Raw genomic sequence first — 27,082 nt, forward strand, 5'->3', positions numbered from 1 at the left:
CAACCAGTGCTCCGGCCCCAGGTGTGTTTCCAAGCCCAGTTCAAAGGGCTAGTTTTGACCCTGAGTGCTCTAAATAGCTTGGATCCAAAACATCTGCACCTGTATATTGGTACAGACCAGAGATTTTACTATAGGAACCTGCTTTACTTGAAACACAATTTTTTTTTTAAAAAAAAAAGCAGAGGTTATAATCTACAAATATCAGTGTTTTGTCCCTTGTTGAACAACATGTTGGTTGCTGGGAGTGCAGATAGGATTGAGAAGAGAACTGGAATAAGTGGGAGGCGGTTTTCAGGAAATATTCCTACATTGTTAAATTCCTGGAGAGGTCTTTCAGAAGGCGTTTAATTAAATTGCTGCCTTATTATTTGAATGGTGGGGATTATTTTACTGATGCATTTAGCTTTTATTGAACTATTTTGAACTATTGAACTGGGGAGGGATGGTGGCTCAGTGGTAGAGCATCTGCTTGGGAAGCAGAAGGTCCCAGGTTCAATCCCTGGCATCTCCAAAAAAGGGTCCAGGTAAATAGGTGTGAAAAACCTCAGCTTGAGACCCTGGAGAGCCGCTGCCAGTCTGAGAAGACAATACTGACTTTGATGGACCAAGGGTCTGATTCAGTATAAGGCAGCTTCATATGTTCATATGTTATTTTGTGTCCTACATTGAGTGCTGTTCAAGGGGGGGGGGTTGCTTCTTTTGAATCCTAAAGGCTGCTTATGAATTGCCAAAATGAAATCAAAAGAAAATAAAGGCTCTCTTTCCAGTTTCTGTCCTCAAAACTGCCATGAACGACCTCATTTCCTAGCACGGACTATCCATCTTCAACAAAATATTCCACAGGCCAGTTCTGGATCTGGCTTCTGCGTTCCGTTCCCGACTTCCCCTCCCCCTTTTCATTGCATAAGTCTGGAGGCTTTCTTATCCAGCTGCTGACACACAGCTGGAAAGGCAACAGCCCTTCCACGAGCCCAGCTGTTCCGCTGTATGTTTTCCTCCCCCCCTCCTCCGCCAAAGGAAGATTGAGTCCGAGAAATATGATACAGCTTGGCAGAGGCTGATAAAATACTTGCCTTGTCAAACAGAGGTTGAATGTAAAAGTCTAACTTTTTTAGGGGAGTCATTAAAAAAAAAAAAGAATAGCTTTGTGAATATCCAACCAAGTCGCACACGTTGGCCACTCCGGCTGCAACAGACTGGGCATCAGATGCTTCTGGACGGGATACGTTAGTCTTTCTCTCTCTTTAATGAAAGACAGCCATGGAACATATGGAAAGGCTTCGTGCAAACAACACTCAGAGTTTTCACCCAGCTGACAGTTGGAAGAGACATAAATATCCCTGTATCCTGAGCTTCATATGCATTTTTCCACTAGTGGTTCTACTGGCTGCTCTCAGACACCCACTCGGAAAAGATGTTCCAAACGTTCAGGTAAGATGTTTTCAATTTTTTTTGTCCTTTGCCTTACTGCAAGATATCTTGGTTTCTGGACATGCAAATAGGATTGAGCCAACAATTGTGGTTGGTGAATGCTCCCGTGGGGTCATCCATGACCCTTTCCATCCACACCACTTGCTTTCTCTTTGCTTCTTTTCATAGTGTGTGGACTACAAAGCATGCAAATAGGTTTCATAAGGGGGTAGGAATCGCAAGATATCTTGGTTTCTGGACATGCAAATAGAATTGAGCGGATGGTTGCGGTTGGCTAATGCTTCCGTGGGGTCATCCTTGACCCTTTCCATCCATGCCACTTAATTTCTCTTTGCTTCTTTTTATAGTGTGTGGACTACAAAGCATGCAAATAGGTTTCATAAGGGGGTAGGAATCGCAAGATATCTTGGTTTCTGGACATGCAAATAGGATTGAGCCGATGGTTGCGGTTGGCTAATGCTTCTGTGGGGTCATCCTTGACCCTTTCCATCCATGCCACTTAATTTCTCTTTGCTTCTTTTCATAGTGTGTGGACTACAAAGCATGCAAATAGGTTTGAGATGGGGGTAAGGACTAGCAGAATGAGAGTCAATATGGTACCTCTAAAGCAGAGGGAAGGATTTATGTTCTCCTGTGCAGTTCCTGGGAAGGGGGGAGGGGAAGGAATCTGTTTCCCAGATGAAAGACTGTGGAGTTCTCCAAACTTTTCTCTGCTTTCTTTTAACAGCATATCTCCCTCCTAGGCCAGCATATCAGAACCGCAACACATTATTATAGGTTAGACAGTTCTTGAACGGACTTTTTCAGAGCTTGCTGAATAGGGTTGCCAATCCCAAGGTGGGAGCAGGGGATCCCCCGTTTTGGAGACCCTCCCCCCACTTCAGAGTAATCAGAAAACAGGGGGGGGGATGTCTGCTGGGAATTCTATTATTCCCTATGGAGACTTATTCCCATAGGAAATAATGGAGAATTGATCCACGGGGCTCGGGGGGGGGGACTTTTTTTAAGGTAGTTGCACCAAATTTTCAGTATAGCATTCAATGCCTCTCCTCAAAATACCTCCAAAGTTTCAAAAAGATTGGACGAGGGTGTCTAATTCTATGAGCCCCCCCAAAAGGTGCCCCTATCTTCCATTATTTCCTATGGAAGGAAGGCATTTTAAAAGGTGTGTGGTCCCTTTAAATGTGATGGCCAGAACTCCCGTTGGAGTTCAATTATGCTCTTGGCTCCACCCCCAATGTCTCCTGGCTCCACTTCCAAAGTCCCCAGATATTTCTTGAGTAGGACTTGGCAACTCTATGGTAGAATCCTGGAAATGCATTTCCAAGCTTGTCTTTCTCTGTTCCCGGCCCCCTCCCCAGTTGTTGGCCCTTCTGTTTTGACATGGTGGGTGGGTGCATTCTACACAGTGCATTCGTTTTTGCAAATCGCGCATGAAAGGCTGTGAGGAGAAAGCACATCCATAAGGGAAAGGCTTCATTCAGTAATAAAAAAAGTAGGAGAGATGTAAACCTTTGGGCCAAGCGGATTTCATACTCGCTTTGCTCCAGATCTGGAGGGAATTCAGCCATATAACCTACTTATGAACAGATATTTTGGCACAGAGCGTGTGCATGCGCACCGACGTGCATCCACAAGGCTGGATGACTAATTTCCCCTTCTCATAGAAATGCCGTTTCCTCGAGCGGCAGGAAAGACCGGCCTTCCGTGGGATCAGCTGGAGAGATCCGTAAGAATCAGTTTTGTTTGCAGATATTCCAGTTAAGCAGGACTGTTTTTGTAGCAGAAACTCCTTTGCATATTAGGCCACACACCCCTGCTGTAGCCAATCCTCAAAGAGTTTACAGAGCTCTTATTCCAGGGCCTACTGTAAGCTCCAGGAGGATTGGCTACATCAGGGAGGTGTGGCCTAATATGCAAAGGTGTTCCTGCTACAAAAAAAAGCCCTGCAGATAAGCACATTATACCCAATGGGCAGGGTTGTCAAGCCTGTGTTGGAAAATACCTGTAGACATTGAGGGTGGATCCAGGAGATGGCAGGGTTTGGGGAAGAGAGAGGCCTCAGCAGGGTACAATGCCACAGAACCCACCCTTCAAAGCAGCCCTTTTCTCCAGGGGAGCTGATCTTTGCCAGTTGGAGATCAGTTGTGAAAGCAGGAGATCTCCAGGTCCCTCCTGGAGGCTGGCAACCCTAGAGGATAGGGAGAAGCTGTTTGGCAGCCTGAAAGTAGCCAGAGATGAAGTCCAAACTTTGCAGTTCACTAAGTAAACCTTGGTGGCCTCAGAAGATATATTTTTGGGGCGGCGCTAAGATAGGAGGGAAATCACACTGCTTTTTAATTGCCTGCCACCCCAGTGCCCTTTCCAGGTACCATGGAATTGATTGGACCTCTCCAGAGGTGCATGGATGAAGATCTCTTCCCAAATCTCCAAAGTCAGGTGTAAAACAGGTAAAGGTATTCCTCCTGCGCAAGCACCAGTAGTTTCCGACTCTGGGGTGACGTTGCTTTCACAGGGTTTTCATGGCAGACTTTTTACAGGGTGGTTTGCCATTGCCTTCCCCAGTCAGAGAGCGAAGAGCAAGTAATACAGCTCATTTTTGCCTGGCAGCTCCCAGCAGTGCGCTTAATGAATCGGGCAGCTCTCTGGTTTGCAGTGCTTTCCTGGAAATACCTTTATTGGCGTCTGCAGGCTGGTACAGAGGGGCCACCTCAGATCTGGGCTGAGCTGGCTCTTCCCAGGGCAGCTTACAAAAAGGTCCTCTAAGTCCAAGCATTTGTCGGGGCCAGCTGAATTCCTGGCTTGCGTTCCAAAAGCATGCCCTCCCCAAAAGAGCAGGGAGTTCTGAGGCAGTCTTTGGAACGTTTTCGAACACAGCCGCTCAAGTTTTCTTTTCCCTTCTAAGGTTCACAGCTGCTTCTCACCCAAGGGGGAGTTCTACGGTTCCCCTCCACCCTGGATTTCCACCCCCCCCCCATCTCCCAACAAAATTGCATAAAACTACAATATCCTTTCCCAATATCCTTTAGGGGAACCCATGACAGTTACAGATTGTAATAAGGGAATCTTTGGTTGCCAGGTCAAGAATGGGACATTCCTGGAGACTGAAGGGGGGCGGGGTTCAGCCAGGAAAGGAGAGAGACCTCGGCTGAATATGATGCTATAAATCCTACCTTCCAAAGCAGCTATTTTCTCCAGGAAACTAATCTCTGTCACCTGGCAATCAGTTGTAATTCTGAAGATTTCCAGGCCCCTCCTGAGCGCTCTTGCATCTATTTTGCTCTCCAGGGTGCCACCTAGTGACAGAACAGAGTATTAGCTTTATAGAAAGAATCGGCCCTTTAGCCTTCAAACCGGTCTCTGTAGCCGAACCCAACAATCCAGTTGATTTACGTAGAAGAAGAATGAACAAGCTGAGTGCTCTTGAATCTCTTTTGCTCTCCAGAGTGCCACCTAGTGACAGAACAGAGTATTAACTTTATAGAAGGAATTGGCCTTCGAAAGAGTTGCTCCTTCAACTGGTCTCTGTAGCAGAAGCCGACAATTCAATTGGTTCCTGTAGAAGAAGAATGAACAAGCTAAAGAGTATTTAAAGGTTTAAAAGAGAAAATACTTTTTTAAAAGCCCAATTCATTGATTAATTTATGGAATACACTGCTAGAAGATGTTTCAGTGGGCACTAGCTTAAATGGAAAAACATTAGTCAGATTTATGGAGCAGTAGTTCTGTCAGTGCTTATTGGCTCAGTGGAACATCTACATCCAATGGCAAGGTACCACTGGCTGTCCCCTATAGACAAGAGAATGCTGGATTAGATGAACATTTAATTTGATCCAACAAGTCAATTCCTACAAAAGGACTGGGAGACATTTGAGAAAAGAAAAGCTCTTTTAAGAATATTTTTACAGGACAAGAACTACATGAGTTACTGCCTGTGGCAAGAAAGGCAAGTTAAAAACATTTTAATATATAAAATTGTGGCAGCTGGACCATGGGGGAATGTGGGGGACATCACCTCTGTGCCTTGCTTGTGAGTTCCCCGAGGTCCTTGGCTGTCCCCTGCTGGAAACAGGATGCTGCATTAGATAGTTTAATCCAAGAAGTCAATGTGTGCAAAGGAACCGGGTGATGCCAGGAAAAGAAAAGAAAAAACTCACATAAGATGACTTTTGCAGGAAAAGAGCTATTCCAAACTGGTAGGGAAACTTTCCACACTGTATTGGGCTTCATGAGAAAAACACATGTGGAATACTGGTAATGGAAATAAATCCAAATGAGTATTGGTGTGGGAACTCATTCTGAGACTCTGGCCCCAAAAGTCTGACCTGCTGTCCTATCTTTTCAGGGAGCAGCTGTACCGCCGGGTTTTCCAAGGGCCATTTCCCCACCCTTCCAAGATCTCATCTTCCCACCTCATCCCCATCTGCGGCAGAAGCGCTACACCCTCACTCCTGGGCACCTAAAGTGGGATCACTACAACATGACATACAAGTAAGGCCGTCTCTCATGTGCGGTGGATCTGAGATAGGGTTGCCAATCCCCAGGTGGGGGCAAGGGATCCCCCGGTTTGGAGACCCTCCCCCCATTTCAGGGGCATCAGAAATGTCTGCTGGAAATATCTCCCTATGGAGACCAATTCCCATAGGGTATAATGGTGAATTGATCTGTGGGTTTCTGGGGCTCTGTGGGGGCTGTTTTATGAGGTAGGGGCCTCAAATTTCAGCATAGCATCCAGTGCCTCTCCTCAAAACACCCGCCAAGTTTCAAAAAGATTGGCCAAGGGCCTTCAATTCTATAAGCCCCCAAAAAGGATCCCCCATCCTTCATTATTTCCAATGGAGGGACGGCATTTAAAAGGTGTGCGGTTCCTTTAAATGTGATGGCCAGCACTTCCTTTGGAGTTCAGTTATGCTTGTCACAACCTTGCTCCTGGCTCCACCCCCAAAGTCTCCTGGCTCCACCCCCAAAGCCCCCAGATATTTCTTGAATTGGACTTGGCAACCCTAATCTGAACGCAGCAAACTTTGAGGCTGAATCTGCTGGTGGTGGTGCCTTTTTTCATGGGACTGCATTTCTGTTGAACTTGCTGCTGAACAATTAAAAATATATCATGACAAGACCAGGAAAGGAGGGATGGGAAGGGTAGGGTTCCCAGATCCAAACTGAGAAACTCCTAGAGATCTGGGGATGGAGCCTGGGGAGGACTGGGAACTCAGTGGGGGGCCATGCCACGGAGTCCACTCTCCAAAGCAGCCATTTTCTCCAAACTGATCTCTGTAGTCTGGGAATGAGTTGTAATTCTGGGGGATCCCCAGGTCCCACCTGGAGCCTGGCATCCCTAGGGAAGTGTTTTTAAATGCCAGCATTGAATGATTAATTGTTTTTTTAAAAATCCCTCCTTTTGGTCAAATTTTCAAAGCCATACCCAACAAAAAAAAGCAAATTAAACAATAAAAAGCAACCAAACGATAATGAAAAATGTAAAGACAATGGAAAATTTAAAAACAGAGACCGCCAACCCTCACAAAATCCTGCAAGACAAAAGCAACTATAAATCCACCACTAACTCAAGATCTTCTTCTTCTCCTCCTCCTTCTCCTCCTCCTATCTTCCCTGCTGCTCTTTGCAATAATCCAGGCTGTGTATGTATTGCATTTGTATTATGGCAGCCAATAACGATTAAACAACTGGCCCACTTTCTGAAAAGGTTGGCAGGTGCCACAAGACATACTGGCAGGTATTTGGCTGGGAGATCACCAAAAAAGTCCAGAATTGTAATACAGAGCCGGAAATGGCCAACCACCTTTGTTAGTCTCTTGCCTTAAAAACCCTACGGGATCACCATAAAGTGGCTATAATCTGATGGCACTTCACACACAAACACACACAGAAAGACATTTGGAACGTAAGGGATAAGGGCCGAATCCGCTTTCAGTCTGCTTCCATCAACAAGTTCACTGTTTGGCCCCTCAGCGTTAACAAATACAAAAATCTCTCTGCCTCGATAACTGGTGAACAGCCGGTGTCCTTTGACAGAAGGCCTCCATGCCAAGGATGACCACATCAATATTGTCACCTTGTTGAGACTCAGAGATGGGGGTTTATCCAGCCATGGCTTGTGAATAAGGGCCAAGCGGAGCGTGGCTGGCTGAGAGGAAAACTGCCTGAGGTTCAGAAGTGCCAAATTAAGAGCTGGCAGGTGCCAGCGAGCACGTTGGCCTGGTTAACCTCAAGCGGCCAGCCTGGGCGGTTTGAAACGTTTTACCTCACCCTTGGCCAGCGATCTGCGGCCTGTTGGCCAAGCAAAGAGAGGCCCTTTGTTCGCCTCAGCCAAGCGCCGAGGAGAAAGGCGCTATATATACGTTTGTGTATATTTAACATTACATTTCTACCCTCTCCTTCTTCCAAGTTGCTCGGGACAGTGTATTTATTTGACTAAATCATATTGAAACCGTTTATCAGCGAAACTGTTGCCTCGTGACAACAAAGGAGACCATTAAAACCTTGCTGAAAAATAAAAGCAAGTCTAAACGATAATATCCCAAAATACAGATCAATTCTGAGATAAAGCCAGCTGGTAATAAACACGACTAATGGTAACATTAATTCAAAATGAAGCCAGCAAACAGCAAAAAGAAAAAAAACTTAAAACCCTAGCATGTTCATGGATGCCAATCTCCAGGTGGTGGGTGGAGATCTCCCAGAATTACAACTGGTCTCCAGAGAACAGAGATCAGTTCCCCTGGAGAAAAATTTCTGCTTTAGAGGGTAGACTGTATAGCATTATATCCTGATGAAAGACCTCCCCTCCCCCAGCTCCACCCCCAATATCACCAAGTATCTCTCAACCCAGAGTTGGCAACCTTGTCGGGTTGCCAATCCCCAGGTGGGGGCAGGGGATCCCCCAGTTTGACCCACTTCAGGGTCATCGGAAAGCGGGGGGAGGGAAATGTCTGCTGGGCACTCATTATTCCCTATAGAGACCGATTCCTATAGGGTATAATGGAGAATTAATCTGTGGGTATCTGCGGCTCGGGGGGGGGCTGTTTTTTGAGGTAGAGGCACCACATTTTCAGCATAGCATCCGGTGTCTCTCCCCAAAATATCCTCCAAGTTTCAGAAAGATTGGACCAGGGGCTCCAATTCTATGAGCCTCCAAAGAAGATGCCCCTATTCTTCAATATTTCCAACGGAAGGAAGGCGTTTAAAGGGTATGCAGTCCCTTTAAATGTGATGGCCAGCACGCCCCCATCAATTATGCTTGTCACAGCCTTGATCTTGGCTCCACCTCCAATGTCTGCTGGCTCCACCCCCAAAGTCCCCAGATATTTCTTGGATTGGACTTGGCAACCCTAAACCCTGGCCATGTGCCACCTGTTAGACGAAACTGGAGGGGCTGTGACTCAGTGGAAGAGCCTGTGCTTTGCGTGCAGAAAGTACCAGGTTCAATCCCCAGCATCTCCAGTTAAAAGAACTAGGCAGTAGGCGTTGTGGAAGACCTCAGCCTGAAACCCTGGAGAGCCCCTGCCCATCAGAGTAGACAATATTGACTTGGAGGATCCAGCAGTCTGATTTAGCATAGGGCAGCTTTGTGTGTGTTTAAAATTAAAGTATTGTATTCTTGCATTCTTCCGGACAGTTCACACAAACTCCAGGAGCTGTTGCATTCTGTTGCTGTGGAACAGTTCCCGATGGAGATCGCCCGCCTCGTCTCTCTTGACTACCAGGATCCTCCAATCTTTCCTTCTGTTTTTAATTCCCCCACAGGATTCTGTCCTTCCCCAGGAACCTCATCAACGAGAGCCAGACAAGGAAGGGCCTGGCCACCGCTTTCCGCATGTGGAGCGACGTCACCCCTTTCAGCTTCCGGGAGGTGTCACCCAACGAAGCCAGTGACCTGAAAATCGGTAGGCATCAACCCAGGGTTGCCAGGCTTCTGGTTGCCTAGTCCCCAACAGTTCAAGGATCAATGACAGTCCATTGCAATAACAGCTGTCTATTGATACATGAGAGGTTAGAGCAAGATGGTCCTTGCGAAAACTGGCTATGGCGGGCAAATGCCTTCTACTTATAGATCAAACCTAAGGCGCAAAGCCAGCAGTCCCTCCCCCAATAGTTCTGTCCCAAGCCCTGCAGGTGCGAACATAATCAGACAGAGATGACTTTGGCCATCCCAGAGACTAGGCAGAAGGAATGCTTCATCCCTTACACAGAGATAGTAGCGGTGCAAAGCAGTGACAGTGGAAAGTGAAAGTACTCCCAGACTAATGGCAAGAGTCTCTCTTGACCAGGGGTCCTCAAACTACGGCCCGCGGGCCAGATGCGGCCCGCTGAGGACGTTTATGCGGCCCGCCGGGTTATGGCAAAATCAGACCCTTTCGACCTAAACTCGCGTTAGCAATGCACACTTCCGGCACTGGGCTGAGGCGGCAGAGACAGAGTGTGAGGCGATACCGAGGTGAGGTGAGTTCCCAGGCCGGGGTGTGTGGTGTGGGGAAGGGAGAGAGATGCAGAAGACGGAGAACTGACGGCCCGCGGGCTTGTACAGTAACGGCAGCCACCACAACAGTCCGGCCCTCCAACAGTCTGAGGGACAGTGCACTGGCCCCCTATTTAAAAAGTTTGAGGACCCCCGCTCTTGACACTAGTGAGGCTTGGAGAGCTTTCAGAATTTCAGCTGATCTCCAGGCTCTAGAGATCGGTTTCCCTGGAAGAAATGGCTTCTTTGGCGGCTGGACTCTGAGGCATTATACCCCACTGTGGTCCCTCCCTCCACCAAATCCTTCCCTTCTCAGCCTCCAAACCCCAAACCTCCAGGAATTTCCCAGCCTTGAGCTGGCAGCCGTACAAAGCAATCAACCTGGTGCCATTTCAAACATTCTAGCAAACAAGGAGGGAAAAAAAATCACCATGATGACTGGCTACCCGACTGTATCGCAAAACGTAATAAACGATTCACACCTAGAAACTGTAGTATTGCATTTGTTGATTATACAGAAATCCCCACAGGAGTCTCTGCACAAAATATTCAAAACCAAACATACAAATGGCTGTAAAGCAATCAATACAGAATTACTTTTAAGACTCAAAATATACGTAATACAAAGAAAGGAGATGCTAATAACCGGGCCTCGAGTTCAGCAGGAGCTCACAGGAGTGCAGCTCCTGAACCTTTCTGAGGGTTCCCCCTCCTCCTCCCCACCTTGTCCATTGAATAGTCGGTGCAGCTGCATAACAATCCCTGAATGAACTCCACCACCTATTTTTCTACGAAATGACCCCTGCTAATAACACTTCAAAGAAAACCCCCGCTGAGAGTTCTGTCTACTGTAAACCAGGGTTTTTTGTTTTTGTTTTTAACAGGATCGCAATTCCGGCTGGTTTGGTGTCAGGGGGTGCGGCCTAATACGCATATGAGTTCCTGCTGAGCTTTTTCTAAAAAAACCCCCCTGTGTGTAACAATCTGGGGGTGTGGCTTAATATGCAAATGCATTCCTCCTGGGCTTTTTCTGCCAAAAAAGCCCTGCACTAAGCCATTAGAAGGATCGACCGAGGAGTACCCAGGTGTCTACTTTTTTCATGTGTGGTCTTCTTCAAAGTCGATACAGCTTCCCTGAAACTTCACCTTCACCCCTTCCTTTCACAATCTAGTTTGGAACTAGCATAAAATACAAAGAACACAATTCCACCACATGAAGTTACAAGAATGTAGAATTCACCCGACATTAAAATACCATTTTCAGTGGGAGATTCTTTGAAGTGCTAATAGCATCTCCTTTCATTGTGTTTATGTATATTTCGAGGCAACACGGTGATTTCCCACCCACCCCTTGTTTGCTAGCATCATACACTGTGACCCCGTTGTTGTGTTTTTCAAACATTCTGGCAAAGCAGGGGAGGGTATTTGGAAATGTTTAATGGTTGGACTCTCAGGCAGTGTTACTTATTGTGAAAACAGAGATGTTGAAGAGTCATCCCAGATTTCTCCTGTGAAATGCTGGAGGATGTATATTTGGGTGGCCAAACGTGTTTAACATAAGAGCCACATAGAATAAACGCCAGATGCTTGAGAGCTTCAAAGGAAGGAAGGTGTCATGAACCCTGAGGAGGAGGAGCTGGAAGGGTTAACAGACCTGGAAGAATTGCCAGTCAGTTCCGCAGCTGAACAAACAGCAGCTGGCCCATCAATCACTCTCCAGGCACCAGTGTCAGCTGTTGACGATCAATCTCCTCCAAGCTCTCCTCCTCCCATCTCAAGAGTTCGAAGCAGGCTCCGGAAAGAACTTTCAGAGCAAAGACATGAGGCACGCCGATGCTTCGGATCTCTCAGCCCTGAGTTCTAGCAGAGTCACTGCTACCAGGGAGCAGGCTGATTGAGACTCCCAAATAGCTCCCACCCAGGACCTGATAACCTTGTGGAAGCCACAAGTCTATTCTCTGGCTTGCATCCACGCTCCTTCCTGATCCCTGATCCTGACCTGCTTGATTTCCTTGGCACCCTGACCTTTTGGCTTTTGGACATTGACTTCTGGTTCCGGTTTGTGATTCTGCATTGGTGACTTGGCTCCTGCTTGACTTCCTGGACTTTGACCTTGGACTGGCTTTGGACTCCTGCCTGCCTGCACCATGAGAACGTGACAGAAGGAAGGAAGGAAGGAGGGAGGGAGGGATCAAGAGAGAGAGAGAGAGATCACTTTGTAGAAAAATAGGTGGTGGAGCTCATCCAGGGAGTGTTATGCAATGGACAAGGTGGGGAGGAGGAGGGGGAACCCTCAGAAAAGTTCAGGAGCTCCTGCTGAATCTGAGGCAAAGAAAGAAAGAAAGAAAGAAAGAAAGAAAGAAAGAAAGAAAGAAAGAAAGAAAGAAAGAAAGAAAGAAAGAAAGAAAGAGAGAAAGAGAGAGAGAAAGAGAGAAAGAAAGAAAGAAAGAAAGAAAGAAAGAAAGAAAGAAAGAAAGAAAGAAAGAAAGAAAGAAAGAAAGAAAGAAAGAAAGAAAGAAAGAAAGAAAGAAAGAAAGAAAACTAACTTTAAATGCCTTCTTCAAACCGGCTGATAGGGTGGTGGGGTCTTCGAGAACCACACAATATGTGTGAAAGACATACAGTTTGGCCACTTCCTGTGTATCTAACAATCTCTAGTTCTGTTATCCACCCAGGCTCACTGAAGGCAATGTTAGCTTTTGGGGAAGAGCAAGGTCCAAAATGGCTCTTAAGATGCTGTTATCTCTCTGTGCATGCTGCAGTCTCCCTTGAAGTCTGTTTTCAGTAACACAACTGCCTCATTGTGTGGTGGAATGCCTGTGATTTTAACGACGATCAACTTGCTTGGAGCAGATTTATAGAAGATTGTCATGAACTGCAATTGTTAGTCTGATTATTTTAAGATGTTTATGGATAAATGCAGGCCTTTTTTTTGTAGCAGGAGCTCCTTTGCATATTAGGCCACGCACCCCTGATGTAGCCAATCCTCCAGAGCTTACAGCAGGCCCAGTACGAAGAGCCCTGGAAGCTCTTGGAGGACTGGCTACATCAGGAGGGTGTGGCCTAATATGCAAAGGAGTTCCTGCTACAAAAAAGCGCCAGATAAATTTATGTTTTTATGTTGCTACCCACCCTAAGCCTGCCTCGGCGGAATGGGCAGGATATAAATCCCACAAACAAACCAGGGTTGCCATTCTCCAGGCAGGCCCTGGAGTTCTCTCCAAATTATGACTGATCTCCAGATAAGAGAGATCCGTTCCCCTGGAGGAAATGGGTACTTTGGAGGACAATCTCTACAGAATCACATCCTCTCTGAACTCCATCCTCTCCCCAAATTCCCCCCAGATCTCCAAACTGGAGTTGGCAACCCTGAGAAAAGGTCTGTACAGTTGGGCTTTGCATCTTCCAGGGAATCTTGGTGTGTTTGCAAAAATCGATTCAGCTGCATAGCCTTCCAGGGATGATGAATGCTTCCTCTTTGCCTGACTGGCTCTTTCTCTGCGCTTCCTCTCCCAGGCTTCTATTCCATAAACCACACAGACTGCCTCGAGTCCCACATCCATCACTGCTTCGATGGCACGACAGGGGAGTTGGCCCATGCCTTCTTCCCACAGACTGGCGAGATCCATTTCGATGACCACGAATACTGGATCGTGGGGCAGACGAGATTTAGCTGGAAAAAAGGTAAACCTTCCGCCTTCCCAAGAGGAGGACTTGCTGCTCCTGAACTCCATAGGATGGAAAGAGAGCCAGTTTGGTGTAGTGGTGAAGTGCGCAGACTCTTATCTGAGAGAACCAGGTTTGATTCCCCACTCCTCCACTTGCAGCTGCTGGAATGGCCTTGGGTCAGCCATAGCTCTCCTAGGAGAGCCAGTTTGGTGTAGTGGTGAAGTGCGCGGACTCTTATCTGAGAGAACCAGGTTTGATTCCCCACTCCTCCACATGCACCTGCTGATGTGACCTTGGGTCAGCCACAAGTTCCCACAGAGCTGTTCCTCTCAAGAGCAGTTTCTGTCAGAGCTCTCTGTCAAACATGCGGAATTTCACCATGCTTGACACTCTCTCAGCCCCACCAACTTCACGGGGTGTCTGTTGTGAGGAGGGGAAGGGAAAAGAGATTGTAAACTGCTTTGAGACTCTTGGGTAGTGAGGGATGGGGTATAAATCCAATCACTTCTTCTTCTTCTTGGTATATCTTTCCCTGCTGCTCTTTGCTGTGCATGTATTACAGCGGAAACCCCTTTCATATGAACCCAATAACAAGCCCTGCTTTGCACTGGTCTGCTTTCTGAAAAGCTTGGCAGGTGCCATGAGAAGTACTGGCAAGTGCCAGGGTGCCCATGAGGCATCGTGTTGGAGAGCCCTGAAGTAGATGGTATTGGGCTAGCAGCCTAGATCAGCTTCGGGTGTTCATATTTTCACACACCGGTGAGGTTCATTGTTTTTACTTTTGTTAAGAGACAGGAGTTCAAGAGCCAACACTTTCTTGGTTCTTAGCCCAGTGCAGGTCTGGTTGCGGAATATAGGCAATGTCCCCAGCAGTGTATCACTGAGAGAGTGGCTTATTTGGAAGCATTTTAACAGCTTCAGCTGTCCTAAACAGCATTTCATTCTTCCTTCTCAGACAGACTCAGAGAACGTGAGTATCCTTCCAAGAATGTTCAGGGGTGGCTGTAGAGGGGTTCCATTCCAACCGCACTTGCGTAACCCTTTCCACCCCTGGCTCCAATCCAACCGTTTGTGCTCTGGCCACGAAACCTTTCCCTCGATTTTGAGCCGGGAGGCTGTTTACATTTTTCAGGCCCTCCGTCACCAACTTTTCTGCATACGTGGTCGTTTTGCGGGCAAAGGAAGACGCCTCGGTAATGGCTTGAAAAGGGTCTGGTCCTCTGAACGTTAAATGGGTAGCAGATGGTTCTGGAGGAGAGGAGGGAAACAAAGGAGCAGTTTTAAAAAACAGTGCAGAAACCAAAAGAGAGAGGTGACGATGCACACAGTAGTCTGGGTGGAGAACTGTATGAGGATCAAAAAGGTAAAGATAGTCCCCTGTGTAAAAGCACCAGTCATTTCCGACTCTGGGGCGACATCACATCACGACGTTTTCACGGCAAAGCTGTATTGGATGTGGTGACTGGATCTTGTTTGCTTCAGAAATGCAGCAGAATTATATGCCCATACTGCAGACTGTTTGGAAGGAGTAAAATCAAATTACTTATTTATGCAGAGATGCAGAAGAAACTCTCCTCCACGATCAGGTAATTTTGCTGTGTTTTTGCATCAAAAGTGATAAACTAATTCAGTCGCTCCAGATGCAGCAGAATCATTTAGGGAGGGACGGTGGCTCAGTGGTAGAGCATCTGCTTGGCAAGCAGAAGGTCCCAGGTTCAATCCCCAGCATCTTCAACTAAAAGGGTCCAGGCAAATAGGTGTGAAAAACCTTAGCTTGAGACCCTGGAGAGCTGCTGCCAGTCTGAGTAGATAATACTGACTTCGATGGACCGAGGGTCTGATTCAGTATAAGGCAGCTTCATATGTTCATATTCTAGCAGAGGCTGATTGAAAAGAGGCATTTCTAGAGCATTGACTCTAGAGCACAATGGGAGCCTCCTTGTGGTTAGGAAATTTCTACTCTGCGTCCACAGTTACCATTCAGTCATTCCTGATACAAAGAGGCTGCAGAACTTCCTGCTTGCAGTGGACACTGAAAGAAAATGGTGGAGGGACGGTGGCTCATTGGTAGAGCATCTGTTTGGTAAGCAGAAGGTCCCAGGTTCAATCCCCGGCATCTCCAACTAAAAGGGTCCAGGCAAATAGGTGTGAAAAACCTTAGCTTGAGACCCTGGAGAGCCGCAGCCTGTCTGAGTAGACAATAATGACTTTGATGGACCATATAAGGCAGCTTCATATGTTCATAAAACTGCCCGCAAACTCATGCAGAGATACAATGGGGAGCCTCTGATGGCAAGCAATTCTTCTGCATCTTTGAATAGGAAATGATTAAATTAATGAATCACATGACATATGTAGTCACAACAGAATTACTTGCCTTGGCAGAGCCTGACTTGGAAGAGGTGAAGCAAGAGCAGGCAATCATACAGAGACGCTGCAGTAGCCTCCTCTGTAGGATTAGACTCCAGTGAGCCTTTAATTGCTTGATTTGATTTCCCTGCCACACCAGTTGGGAACATATGCCTCCCAGCAAGCATTTTTTCAGACCCCTCCGTTCAAGTTCCCCAATAATTTTGATACAACTCTTTCCTAGGGAGAGGAAAGTCATCCATAAAATAAACTGCAATGTGGATTGTGGTTTCCTTGCACAGATCCATTACTTGAGTAGACATCGGTCATAAAACAGTAAGATGTGAAATCATAGGAGGGAAACGGCCTTTCGGGCTCAGCCCCAGATTCTTTCCATACACAAATATGTGGACCCTGCAGACAGGAAGTTACGACCCCCCTCTTTCAAAGTCCAGCCACATTCTGGCCCAAGGCAGCCATCTTTCCATGACAGCCACCCCCTAGATTTGCAAGTGATATTACTTCCTATTTAGGAAGAGGAAAAGAGTTTTTGGGTAATGTGTCTGTGTCTTATTGCCAAAGGAAAACTTCCAGATTTCACAACAGCTCCACATTGGGCCAAGATGGATGATCAGGGTGTCTTTTCTTGATGAAAAACAAACCATTTGAAAGCCTTTTTAAAAAAGAATCAGACACCCTTGGCAAAACCAAGGCCTCATCCCACCTCACCTGTCTTCCATCTGGCGTGAGGAATCCCATAAATAATAGAGAACAGTCTTGTAGTGGATAGAAGCAGCGTTGTATAATGGTCAGAGTGTAAGATTAGGGAGACTCGGGTTCAGATCAGGCGTGAAGCTCATGGGAAGCCTTGGGGACCCCACTGTCTCTGAGCTTTACCTACCTTACAGGGTTGTTGTGAAGACTCAGTGGAGGAGAAGAGAGCCACATACCCCAAAGATAGGAGCTGATTTTTGTCCCGCCCTGGTACTATTGACTTTCAGATTTCACAACAGCTCAACATTGGGCCAATCTGCAAACTTACTTATGCTCACTGAAAAGATTTTTCTCACAGAAAGTTTTTGCTCACAGAAAAGATTTTATGGCTTTCTTTGGGTGTTTTTATGTCAGACATCTTGTTGCATCGTGATCTCGTTTGTGTTCTGGGAAGACAAACAGCCTATTGCTTCTTTTAAGCATCTCCAAATGGCTCTGGTTTTTGGCTGCATTCACATGACACAGCGTTCTGCAGTTGGATGAGCCCGCAGTTAGTTGCGAAGTCTGAATGTGGGTGATTTGCTGAAGTGAGGCTTTCTGGGTTAAGTTTGTTACAGCTGTGATAGGACATAATACAGTCTCCCTACTTGTATTGAATTGGTGGAACATCTGTCGTGGGTTACAGATGCAGCTGTTGTGAATTATAGCTCATGAATGTTCATCTTGCATACTTTTAGCTTTGTGTATGTGTTGATGAAGAGTTCTGTTGAACTCTAAAGCTTGCTCTCTGATCTGTTGTGGGGTCATTGGTGAAGAGTTCTATAGAACTCTAATGTTTGCTCCCTGGCCTGTTGTGGGGTCGTTGATGAAGAGTTCTGTTAACTCTAGAGCTTTCTCCCTGCTCTGTTGTGGGGTCATTGATGAAGTTCTATTGAATTCTAAAGCTTGCTCTGTGCTCTGTTGTGGGGTCATTGATGAAGAGTTCTGTTAACTCTAAAGCTTGCGCCCTGCTCTGTTGTGGGGTCGTTGATGAAGAGTTCTATTGAATTCTAAAGCTTGCTCTGTGCTCTGTTGCGGGTTTGCTGGTCCTAATAGAAATCTATTAGGCACACGGGAGGTTTGATCTTAATTTTTCAGATGCTGATCAAATTGTGTTCCCTTCATTCCAGGGGTTTGGCTTACAGACCTGGTCCACATTGCTGCTCATGAAATCGGCCACGCCCTTGGGCTGATGCACTCCCTGGATCCAAACGCACTGATGCACCTCAATGCGACGCTGACTGGGAAAAACATCATCTCCCAGGATGAGATGTGGGGGATCTTCAGGCTTTATGGTGAGTAGGAGGGAGTGGCGGTTGCCAGGACAGAAAACTGCCTTTCTCTAAAAATGTACTAGCAAAATGCAGGCAAAAGAGCTGCACTGGTTGATTCTCCCCCTCTGAATGCCCATGTTTAATTCTTGCCTCTCCCCCCATACTCTGGACACCCTTGCTCTTCTGCTCAGTGATAAGGATCAGAAGATCACTCGTGCAGTTGTGAAATTTGTCTCAGTCCTTTTCGTCAGAAAGAAAGGAAAGGAAAGGAAGAGAGGGAGGGAGGGAGGAAGGAGAGAGAGAGAGAGAGGAAGGAAGGAAGGAAGGAAGGAAGGAAGGAAGGAAGGAAGGAAGGAAGGAAGGAAGGAAGGAAGGAAGGAAGGAAGGAAGGAGGGGAGGAGGGAAGGGAGGAAGGAAGGAGGAAGGAAGAAGAAAAAGGAAAGGAAGAAGGAAATAAATGTTTTCTGCTGCTCAAGATATGTGAATCAATGAGCTTCTAAGAGTACAAAAGGAAAGGAAAGGAATTCTTGCCTCTTCATTTCCAGGCTTCCTAATTATGGCAGTCTTCACTCCTTCCCTGTTAATATCAGTTCTGTTGGTAGCTAGGCATGCAAATAGGCGGCGGGCGGGAGGGGAGGGTTTGAGCAGGAACGCACAGGAATGCAGTTCTGGCTGCTTGGTGTCAGGGGGTGTGGCCTAATATGCAAATGAATTCCTGCTGGGCTTTTTCTGTAGAAAAGCCCTATGTGAAACAATGGTGACACCAGGGGGTGTGGCCTAATACGCAACTGAGTTCCTGCTGGCCTTTTTTTTTAAACCAAAAAAGCCCTGCAAATAGGTCTGAGAGGAGACGCCTGGGGGTCTCCCATCCAAGTACTATTCGGGGCTGACCCTCTTAGCTTCCAAGAGGTGACAAGATCAGACTGGGCTTTGCTTGCCTACCCTACAGAAAAGCTTTAGTAGCTAAATGAATTCATTTCCCCCCCTCTTCCTCCAGACATCTACTGCTGAAGCCAAAACCATGGGTACTGCCAAACCGAGAATCCTTGTACAAAACAAGATGCTTTTGATTTGGGGGATTAGCGGCTTGAACTGTCTCCTCAAATCAGAACTTGGGGGGGGGGGGAGGTAAAAAAAGAACAAGAAGACGAAATGATTTCAATCCATTGCCAAAATTCAATTTATAGCTTAAGGAAAGGGGAATGGCCGGAAGGAAGAGAGAGCATGGCTACCCGCAGACCAAAACGGAGGCATCAGAAGGGAATCAATCCTCCTTTTGTGCACTTTGTCTTTGAAAATGATATTTGCGTTGGCTTCCCTGTCTGGCTCTAGATCTCTCTGCCAAACCAGCTCTCTGCACACGCCCAGGAAGGGCTTTAGAAAGCGGGGCGGGGTCCCCGCTGTCTCTGGTTGTTTTTCTATAAGCAAATGAACAAAAGACCTTTCCTCACTCCGTTCTTATAATCCCTCTCAATTATTCTGCAAAGCTCTTGGGTTTGTTTTCCCCACTCTCAGCCTATCTGTACATTTATGAACGCCCACACGTTTGCTGGAGTCAGGGCCAGTTACAGGTTTTTATGGGGCCCCCTCTTGTGAGAAGGTGTTTGTGGGCCACTCCATTCCAGAGCTATTCTTTTATGGCCACCATTTATCCACAATTTCCCCCTCTTCTCCCTATAACACAACTCTGCTTAGGGCTGCCAGACTCCAGACAGGGCTGGGAGATCTCCTGTTGGAAATATGTATCTGTTCTGTACGTCCTTTGCAATGTTCTAAAGTTCCAGTCATTATAGGGTTATCACTGTGCCTGATTCCCTATTGTCTGCACAACCTGGGAAGAAGATACTGACTGCTGTCAATCAAGATACCTGTTTGTTTGGTCAGTTAGTCAGGTGACTTCCTTCGTTCAGGCAGCCTCTCTGCCCTGTTGTTGGCCCCTCAGAGGAACTGGTTGGCCACAGTGTGAGACAGGAGGCTGGACTAGATGGACCACTGGTCTGATCCAACAGGGCTCTTCTGATGTTCTTATGAAGGCCTCAGCCTCTCTGCCCTGTTGTTGGCTGTCTAGGGGAGCTGGTTGGCCACAGGGTGAAACATGATGCTGGAGTGGATGCAGGACCATATCTACATGTTTTTTGAGGGGCGGGCAAAATCACCCCTTATTGGCCCATTCTATCATGGGCCCATAGGATAGAATGGACTCCATACCCAATTTGGCATGTGCCCCCTCTAGCAGCGCCTAGAGCAAGTGCTTCCTCTGCTCCCCCCTAGATCCGGCCCTGAGTGGATGGACCACAGGTCTGATCCAGCAGAGCTCTTCTGATGTTCTTATGAAGGCCTCGGCCTCTCTGCCCTGTTGTTGGCCCCTCAAAGGAACTGGTTGGCCACTGTGTGAGACAAGAGGCTGGACTAGATGGACCCTCACTGGTCTGATCCAGCAGGGCTCTTCTGATGTCCTTTTGATGGCCTCAGCCTCTCTGCCATGTCGTTGGTCCTTCAGAGGAACTGGTTGGCCACTGTGTGAATCAGGATGCTGGACTAGGTGGACCACTGGGCTGATCCAACAGGGCTCTTCTGACGTTATTATGAAGGCCTCGGCCTCTCTGCCCTGTTGTTGGCCCTTCAGAGGAACTGGTTGGCCACTGTGTGAGACAGGATGCTGGACTAGGTGGACCCTCACTGGTCTGATCCAGCAGGGCTCTTCTGATGTTCTTATGAAGGCCTCAGCCTCTCTGCCCTGTTGCTGGCCCCTCAGAGGAACTGGTTGGCCACTGTGTGAGACAGGATGCTGGAATAGATGGACCCTCACTGGTCTGATCCAGCAGGGCTCTTCTGACGTTCTTATGAAGGCCTCAGTCTCTATGTCCTGTTATTGGCTATCCAGAGGAACTGGTTGACCACTGTGTGAGACAGGAGGCTAGACCAGATGAACTATTGGTCTGTTCCAGCAGGGCTCTTCTGATGTTCTTACTATGCCCTGCTTGGTTCTCTCCCCTCCCCAGACCTTCCCCTCTCCAGGCTCCACACCCAAATCTCCAGGAGTTTTCCAACTCAGAATTCCCCCCAGAATTGCAAGAACAATTCCTTTGGAGGACATGGCAGCTCCAGAGGGTGGGCTGAGCTCTCTCCCCCAACTCTGCCAAACCCCAACCTCTAGGAATGTTCTTTCCTCCTTTTGCTGTCTCCTGGCACCCTCTCCCCTTTGTTGCGAGTGATTTTTATTCTATTTTAAACTGAGGGCTTCTTCACTCGTTTCAGGCTGCAAAGACCGACTTTTCCTCTGTCCTTCCTGGACGCAGAAAGGCTTCTGCAGGAAGCGGACGAAGCTGATGAAGAAGCACTGCCCGTACAGTTGTGACTTCTGCTTGGGTAATGAGTCCTCCCTGTTTCTGTGAGCAGTTGGGGGCCTGGAAATTCATCCCTCTAGAACAGTGGTCCTCAACCTTTTTGGCACCAAGGACCGGTTTTGTGGAAGACAATTTTCCCATGGACTGGGGAGGGAGGAGGGGCGATGGTTTCAGGATTATACAATTGTGTACTTTATTTTGGTGTAGTGGTTAAGTGTGCGGACTCTTATCTGGGAGAACTGGGTTTGATTCCCCACTCTTCCACTTGCAGCTGCTGGAATGGCCTTGGATTAGCCATAGCTCTCATAGGAGTTGTCCTTGGAAGGGCAGCTTCTGGGAGAGCTCTCTCAGCCCCTCCTACCTCAAAGGGTGTCTGTTGTGGGGGAAGAAGATAAAGGAGATTGTGAGCCGCTCTGAGATTCAGAGTGGAGGGCAGGATATAAATCCAACGTCATCTTCTTCTTCTTATTATTATTATTTCCACATTGTAATATATAATGAAATAATTATACAACTCATGGCCTGGTTGCTAACAGGCCACGGACCGGTACTGGTCCATGGCCCGGGGGTTGGGGACCCCTGCTCTAGAAGGATCTGCCATTAAAGTCCTGTAAAGCTGTTTTCTACTGACTCAGGCGGGCAGCCGTGAAGACCTAAGTTTGAGTCCAGGGGCTCTTTGAAGACCAACAAAGTTTCATTCAGGTTGTGAGCTTGTGTGTGCACACAGAAGTGTGCCTACACAAAAAAAGCCCACACCTGGATCAACAGTAGAGGGCTAGAAGAATCAGCCCTCTGACTCTAAGGTACCTCCATGGTACCTTCATACCTACATTCCCAAGTTACGAGTACTGCATGAACTTGGGGTATTTTTGTCGCTCTTTGCGCAGTGACTCTGATTCTAAGTCTTCCCTTCCAGATTTCCCTTTCCCCACTGTGATGCCAACCCCACCTCCTGCAAGGATGAAAACGAGGATTGTCCCAGAGGGCAGGAACGTCACCTTCCGGTGTGGGCAGAAGATCATTCACAAAAAGGGCAAAGTCTAGTAAGTGTCTTGTTTCTTCCCATTGGCCCCTGCTTCACACCAAGCCATTGGGCATACTGCTCCCAAGAACAACCTCTGGGAAGCCTAGAAACAGGACAGGAAGATAAGAACTCTTCCTTGTTGTTTATTTGTCTCCCAGCAACCGATAGACTGCCTTTGACCGTGGAGGTTCCGATGAGCAATCATGGCAAATTGTTATTGATTTTAATAACTTTTTTTATGTGTTTGTGTGTGTGTGTGAGAGAGAGAGAGAGACAGAGACACACAGAGAGAAAGAGACAGAGACAGAGAGACGTACGCACAGAGAGAGAGAAAAAGACAGAGAGAGAAGCATACAGAGAGATAGACAGAGACAGAAAGAGAGACAAACAGAACGAGAGACATACACACAGAGAGAGGAGACGTACACAGAGAAAGAGAGAGACAGAGACAGAAAGAGAGACATACACACACACAGAGAAAGAGAGAGAGAGAGATAAAAAGAGATAGATACATAAGAGACACAGAGACAGACGTACACAGAGAAAGTGCCAGAGACAGAGACAGAAAAAGAGATGTATACAGAGAGAGAGAGAGCTTGCATGCCAGAAGTCATGGTGACTTCTGGTGGCCCCTACTAGGGCTAGGACATGCTCAGAGAACTGACTTGATAGGGCTGCTTCTGTGTCCCAGCCCTGGTGTTCCTTGGAGGTCTCCCCTCCAAGTACTTGTCAGGGTTGGCCCTGCTTAGCTTCTGAGAACTGACCAGATTGGGCTTCCCTGCCCTATCCAGGTCAGGGCATTTGGGACTTGGGCATGATTTCTGTTTTAAAGCCATCTCAGCCAGTGAACCCTCACTGTAGCTTGCAGTGCTGAATTCTATAAGTTACATTTCACACAAGATATAAAAACAACTTTGTCCTAAGCTCTGCTCATGACCTGAGTTCAATCCCAGCGGAAGCTGGTTTCAGGTAGCTGGCTCCAGGTTGACTCAGCCTTTCATCCTTCCGGGAGGGGAAAATGAGTACCCAGCTTGCTGGGGGGAAAGTGTAGATGACTGGGGAAGGCAATGTGCAAGCACCAGTCGTTTCCGACTCTGCGGTGACGTTGCTTTCACGTTTCCACGGCAGACTTTTTACGGGGTGGTTTTGCCATTGCCTTCCCCAATCATCTACACTTTCCCCCCAGCAAGCTGGGTTCTCATTTTACCGACCTCGGAAGGATGGAAGGCTGAGTCAACCTCGAGCTGGCTACCTGAAAACCCAGCTTCCACCAGGGATCGAACCCAGGTCGTGAGCATAGCTTAGGATGGCAGTACTGCAGCTTTAACACTCTGTGCCACGGGGCTCTTTTCAATGGCAAACCACCCTGTAAAAAGTCTGCCGTGAAAACGTTGTGAAACCAACATCCCCCCAGAGTCAAAAACGACTGGTGCTTGCACCTTTTTACCATGATGGTGAATTCTAGTATTATGGTGGGAGGCAGAACAAGTTCTTCCTCTCCTCTGTCTCTATGCATGTGTGTAAAGTGCCGTTCTTTTGCAACTGGTTTATGGCAACCCCAGCAAGGGGCTTTCGAGGCAAGCGAAACGCAGAAGTGATTGGCCATTGCCTTCCTCTGCAGAGTCTTCCTTGGTGGTCTCCCATCCAAGTACCGATCCTGCTTGGCTCCTCCCCCCGCCCCAGTAAGGGACTTTCAGGGCAAGGGAGAAGCAGAGGATGTTGACCATTGCCTTCCTCTGCAGAGCCCTCCTTGGTGGTCTCCCATCCAAGTACCAACCCTCCTTAGCTCCTCCCCACAGCAAGGGGCTTTCAAGGCAAGTGAGAAGCAGAAGGGCCTGGCCATTGCCTTCCTCTGCAGAGTCTTCCTTGGTGGTTTCCCTTCCAAGTACCGACCCTGTTTGGCTTCTGCAAACTGGGGAGATCAGTCTACCATGCTGCCCTCTTCCCCGCCACCCCCCCCATCCCCAATCTCTATACCAGACATCATTTTCTAGGCTCCCTGACTCCCTGCCCACTGCATCTGCCCTCTAAACTAAAAGCCCTCCAACTCTTTAATCTTTACCTGTACAGTAGGAGTTCTACCTCTTGACCCATTCGGGTGCCTCTTTCTACACCTTTCCTAGGTCTAGAATATCCTCTTGGAGATTCAGCTACCAGAACTGTACGCAATATGCCAAATGCAGCCAGGCCATAGATTTATATAAAGGCTTTTAATGTGTTATCTGCAGCTGAATTTCAAGAACTGAGCTACTCAGCAGACAACTGATAAACCTGATTCTGTGTAACTGAAACCTCACTAGAGGAGGTATAAATACCTCTCTGTTTGGCAGAGAGTTCTCATTAGATGTGGACAAAAAAAGAGAGGCCTCGATCTATCTGCCCTGTTGTCAGCCATTCAGAGGAACTGGTTAGCCACTGTGTGAGACAGGATGCTGGACTAGATGGACCACTGGCAGAGGTGGAATTCTAGCAGGAGCTCCTTTGCATATTAGGCCACACCCTCCTGATGTAGCCAATCCTCCTGGAGCTTACAGTAGACCCTGTAAGAAGAGCCCTGTAAGCTCTTGGAGGATTGGCTACATCAGGTGTGTGTGTGTGTGTGGCCTAATATGCAAAGGAGTTCCTGCTGAGCTAAAACACTGACAGTGCAATTCTAAAAATACTTTCCTGGGAGTAAATCCCATTGAGCAGACTTTAGTAGAATTCTGAGTAGACCTGTTTAGGATTGTACTGTGAGTCTTCTTTTAAAAACCGAAACTGACCAGTATGTATGCTGATCCTTCCGACTGATTGATGTCCCTTTCCCCTGTTCTGTCCCCCCCCCCCCTCACTATAGTTGGTATAAAGAAAAGGAACTTCTGGAATATTCCTATCCGGGGTACCTCTCGTTGAACGACGACCACATGAGCATCATAGCCAATGCGATCAATGAAGGCACCTATACTTGTATCGTCAAGAAAAAGTCGAAAATCCTCACCACCTACTCCTGGAGAGTCCGGGTGAAGCAGTAGGGGGTGGGGAGGAGTCCTTTGCGGGAACTTTGGGCTCTCGGCAACTGCACAGCTGATCTGCAAAGCACCCCCTACCCCTACCCCCCATCCGCCACTCAGCTACCTTGTTGGGGACGCTGGCTCTTCCTCAACCAGAGACAATTGCTTGTTTAAAACAAAAAAAAAGTGTGCGTGGACAATTAAAGGTTTCCCTTGTAGCAGTCCTCCTGATCATAGAGATGAAGAGAGCAGGGCTGATTGTTTGTTTGCTGGCTTACCACTGGAGTGTTATTATGGATGACCAAAGGCAAGGCTGTTCTTTAAAAACAGAACCGTCTCAAAGGCCTGGCCCGAGATGCCACGAGGCGTTCAGATTCTGAGATGCTGGGATAGGTATTGCAACGAATTACATCTGTGAAGTTGGGATGGTTTATTTGGACAGGAGCCCAGAAGACCTTGAGCCAGATATCACGCCAGCTGTTGCTTTCGGTAGTCTTAAACATTCAACTGGGGCTCAAAAAGAGAGAGAGAGCCAGTTTGGTGTAGTGTTTAAGTGCACGGACTCTTATCTGGGAGAACCGGGTTTGATTCCCCACTCCTCCACTTGCACCTGCTGGAATGGCCTTGGGTCAGCCATAGCTCTCACAGAGCTGTCCTTGAAAGGGCAGCTGCTGCGAGAGCTCTCTCAGCCCCATCCACCTCACAGGATGTCTGTTGTGGGAGAAGGAGATAAAGCAGATTGTGAGCTGCTCTGAGACACTGATTCAGAGAGAAGGGTGGGGTATAAACCTGCTGTCGTCTTCTAAAAAAAATGCAGAAATACCGTTAAGGCCAGGGAGTCCTCAACCTTTTTGAGCCTGCAGGCCCCTTTGGAATTCTGACATAGCATTGCGGGCACAGTCACAGCATGGCCACCGCAGCTTATCTTCAGTTGCACAATGAAGATCCTTGTACTCTGGTGGCAGCTGCTGCCAAGTGTTTTGGGTTTTTTTACATCCGCACATCCATCAGATCTATGGTCAATCAGGAGCCCCATCTGAGTTTCTAAAAGACCTGGTGTCAGGAAAGGTGTTGAAGATAAACATCTGGAGCAGAGGTCCGTCAGTATTGTTGGAACTCTTTCTGGGGCAAGCGATGCTCTGTATTCTTGGTGCTTGGGAGGGGCAACAGTGGGAGGGCTTCTAATGTCTGGCCCTACTGGTGAACCTCCTGATGGCACCTGGATTTTTTGGCCACTGTGTGCCACAGTGTTGGACTGGCTAGGCCATTGGCCCGATCCAACGTGGGTTCTCTTATGTTCTTATGAGGGTGCTATGGTGGGGACCTGTCTTAATAATCAAAAAGATAACGAAGGTCATTGCTAGAAGAGCTCTGAACCGCTTTAAGGTGCTAAATAACTGTGTTCATTTAATATTGGTCCTACCTGAGCCGCCTTTTTGAACCTGTAAATGATAACAGCTATCGCCCTAGAGATCAGTGCCTCCGTTTTGCATCTTGGTTTCAATACTGACCACAATTTTTTTATTGTTATTAGAAAAAACCCTCGTCTGCAGCTTCTGGAAGGTTGTGAGATTACTTAGGTTATTTGCCAGTAAATTGCTGCTGTTCTGGTTTAATAAAGTGCTTCCCCTCCACAGTCTTTTGAGTTCATTTTCTTCCCTGCAATAATCTAGAATTATGGCGTCTACGTAGCCTTTAAAATGAAATCAAGACAAGTCCAACGAGACAGTTAAGGTAATTAAGTGGAGAGAGAGACAGAGAGCTGC

General features: G+C 47.4%; 1 protein-coding gene across 1 annotated transcript; it reads left to right on the forward strand.

Moving 5' to 3' along the window:
• The first annotated feature begins 1,119 nt into the window (after positions 1 to 1,119).
• Positions 1,120 to 26,952, forward strand: MMP23B (matrix metallopeptidase 23B). The gene is made up of 8 exons (XM_060259457.1): positions 1,120 to 1,431; positions 5,777 to 5,922; positions 9,199 to 9,338; positions 13,427 to 13,594; positions 17,812 to 17,976; positions 21,214 to 21,324; positions 22,219 to 22,345; positions 25,163 to 26,952. The coding sequence occupies exons 1-8, from the start codon at positions 1,261 to 1,263 to the stop codon at positions 25,335 to 25,337; spliced, it is 1,203 nt and encodes a 400-aa protein (XP_060115440.1). The 5' UTR covers positions 1,120 to 1,260; the 3' UTR covers positions 25,338 to 26,952.
• Positions 26,953 to 27,082: the final 130 nt, after the last annotated feature.

The sequence above is a fragment of the Heteronotia binoei genome, chromosome 18 (genome assembly GCF_032191835.1).
Source record: "Heteronotia binoei isolate CCM8104 ecotype False Entrance Well chromosome 18, APGP_CSIRO_Hbin_v1, whole genome shotgun sequence".
NCBI lineage: Eukaryota > Metazoa > Chordata > Lepidosauria > Squamata > Gekkonidae > Heteronotia > Heteronotia binoei.

What these genes read in the sequence shown, in the direction of transcription:
- MMP23B (XM_060259457.1), top strand. Translation starts at nt 1,261, where the DNA reads ATGGAACATATGGAAAGGCTTCGTGCAAACAACACTCAGAGTTTTCAC. An exon ending in AGCCAGTGACCTGAAAATCG is followed by an intron (nt 9,339 to 13,426) that starts GTAGGCATCAAC and finishes TTCCTCTCCCAG; the next exon opens with GCTTCTATTCCATAAACCAC. An exon ending in GAGATTTAGCTGGAAAAAAG is followed by an intron (nt 13,595 to 17,811) that starts GTAAACCTTCCG and finishes CCTTCATTCCAG; the next exon opens with GGGTTTGGCTTACAGACCTG.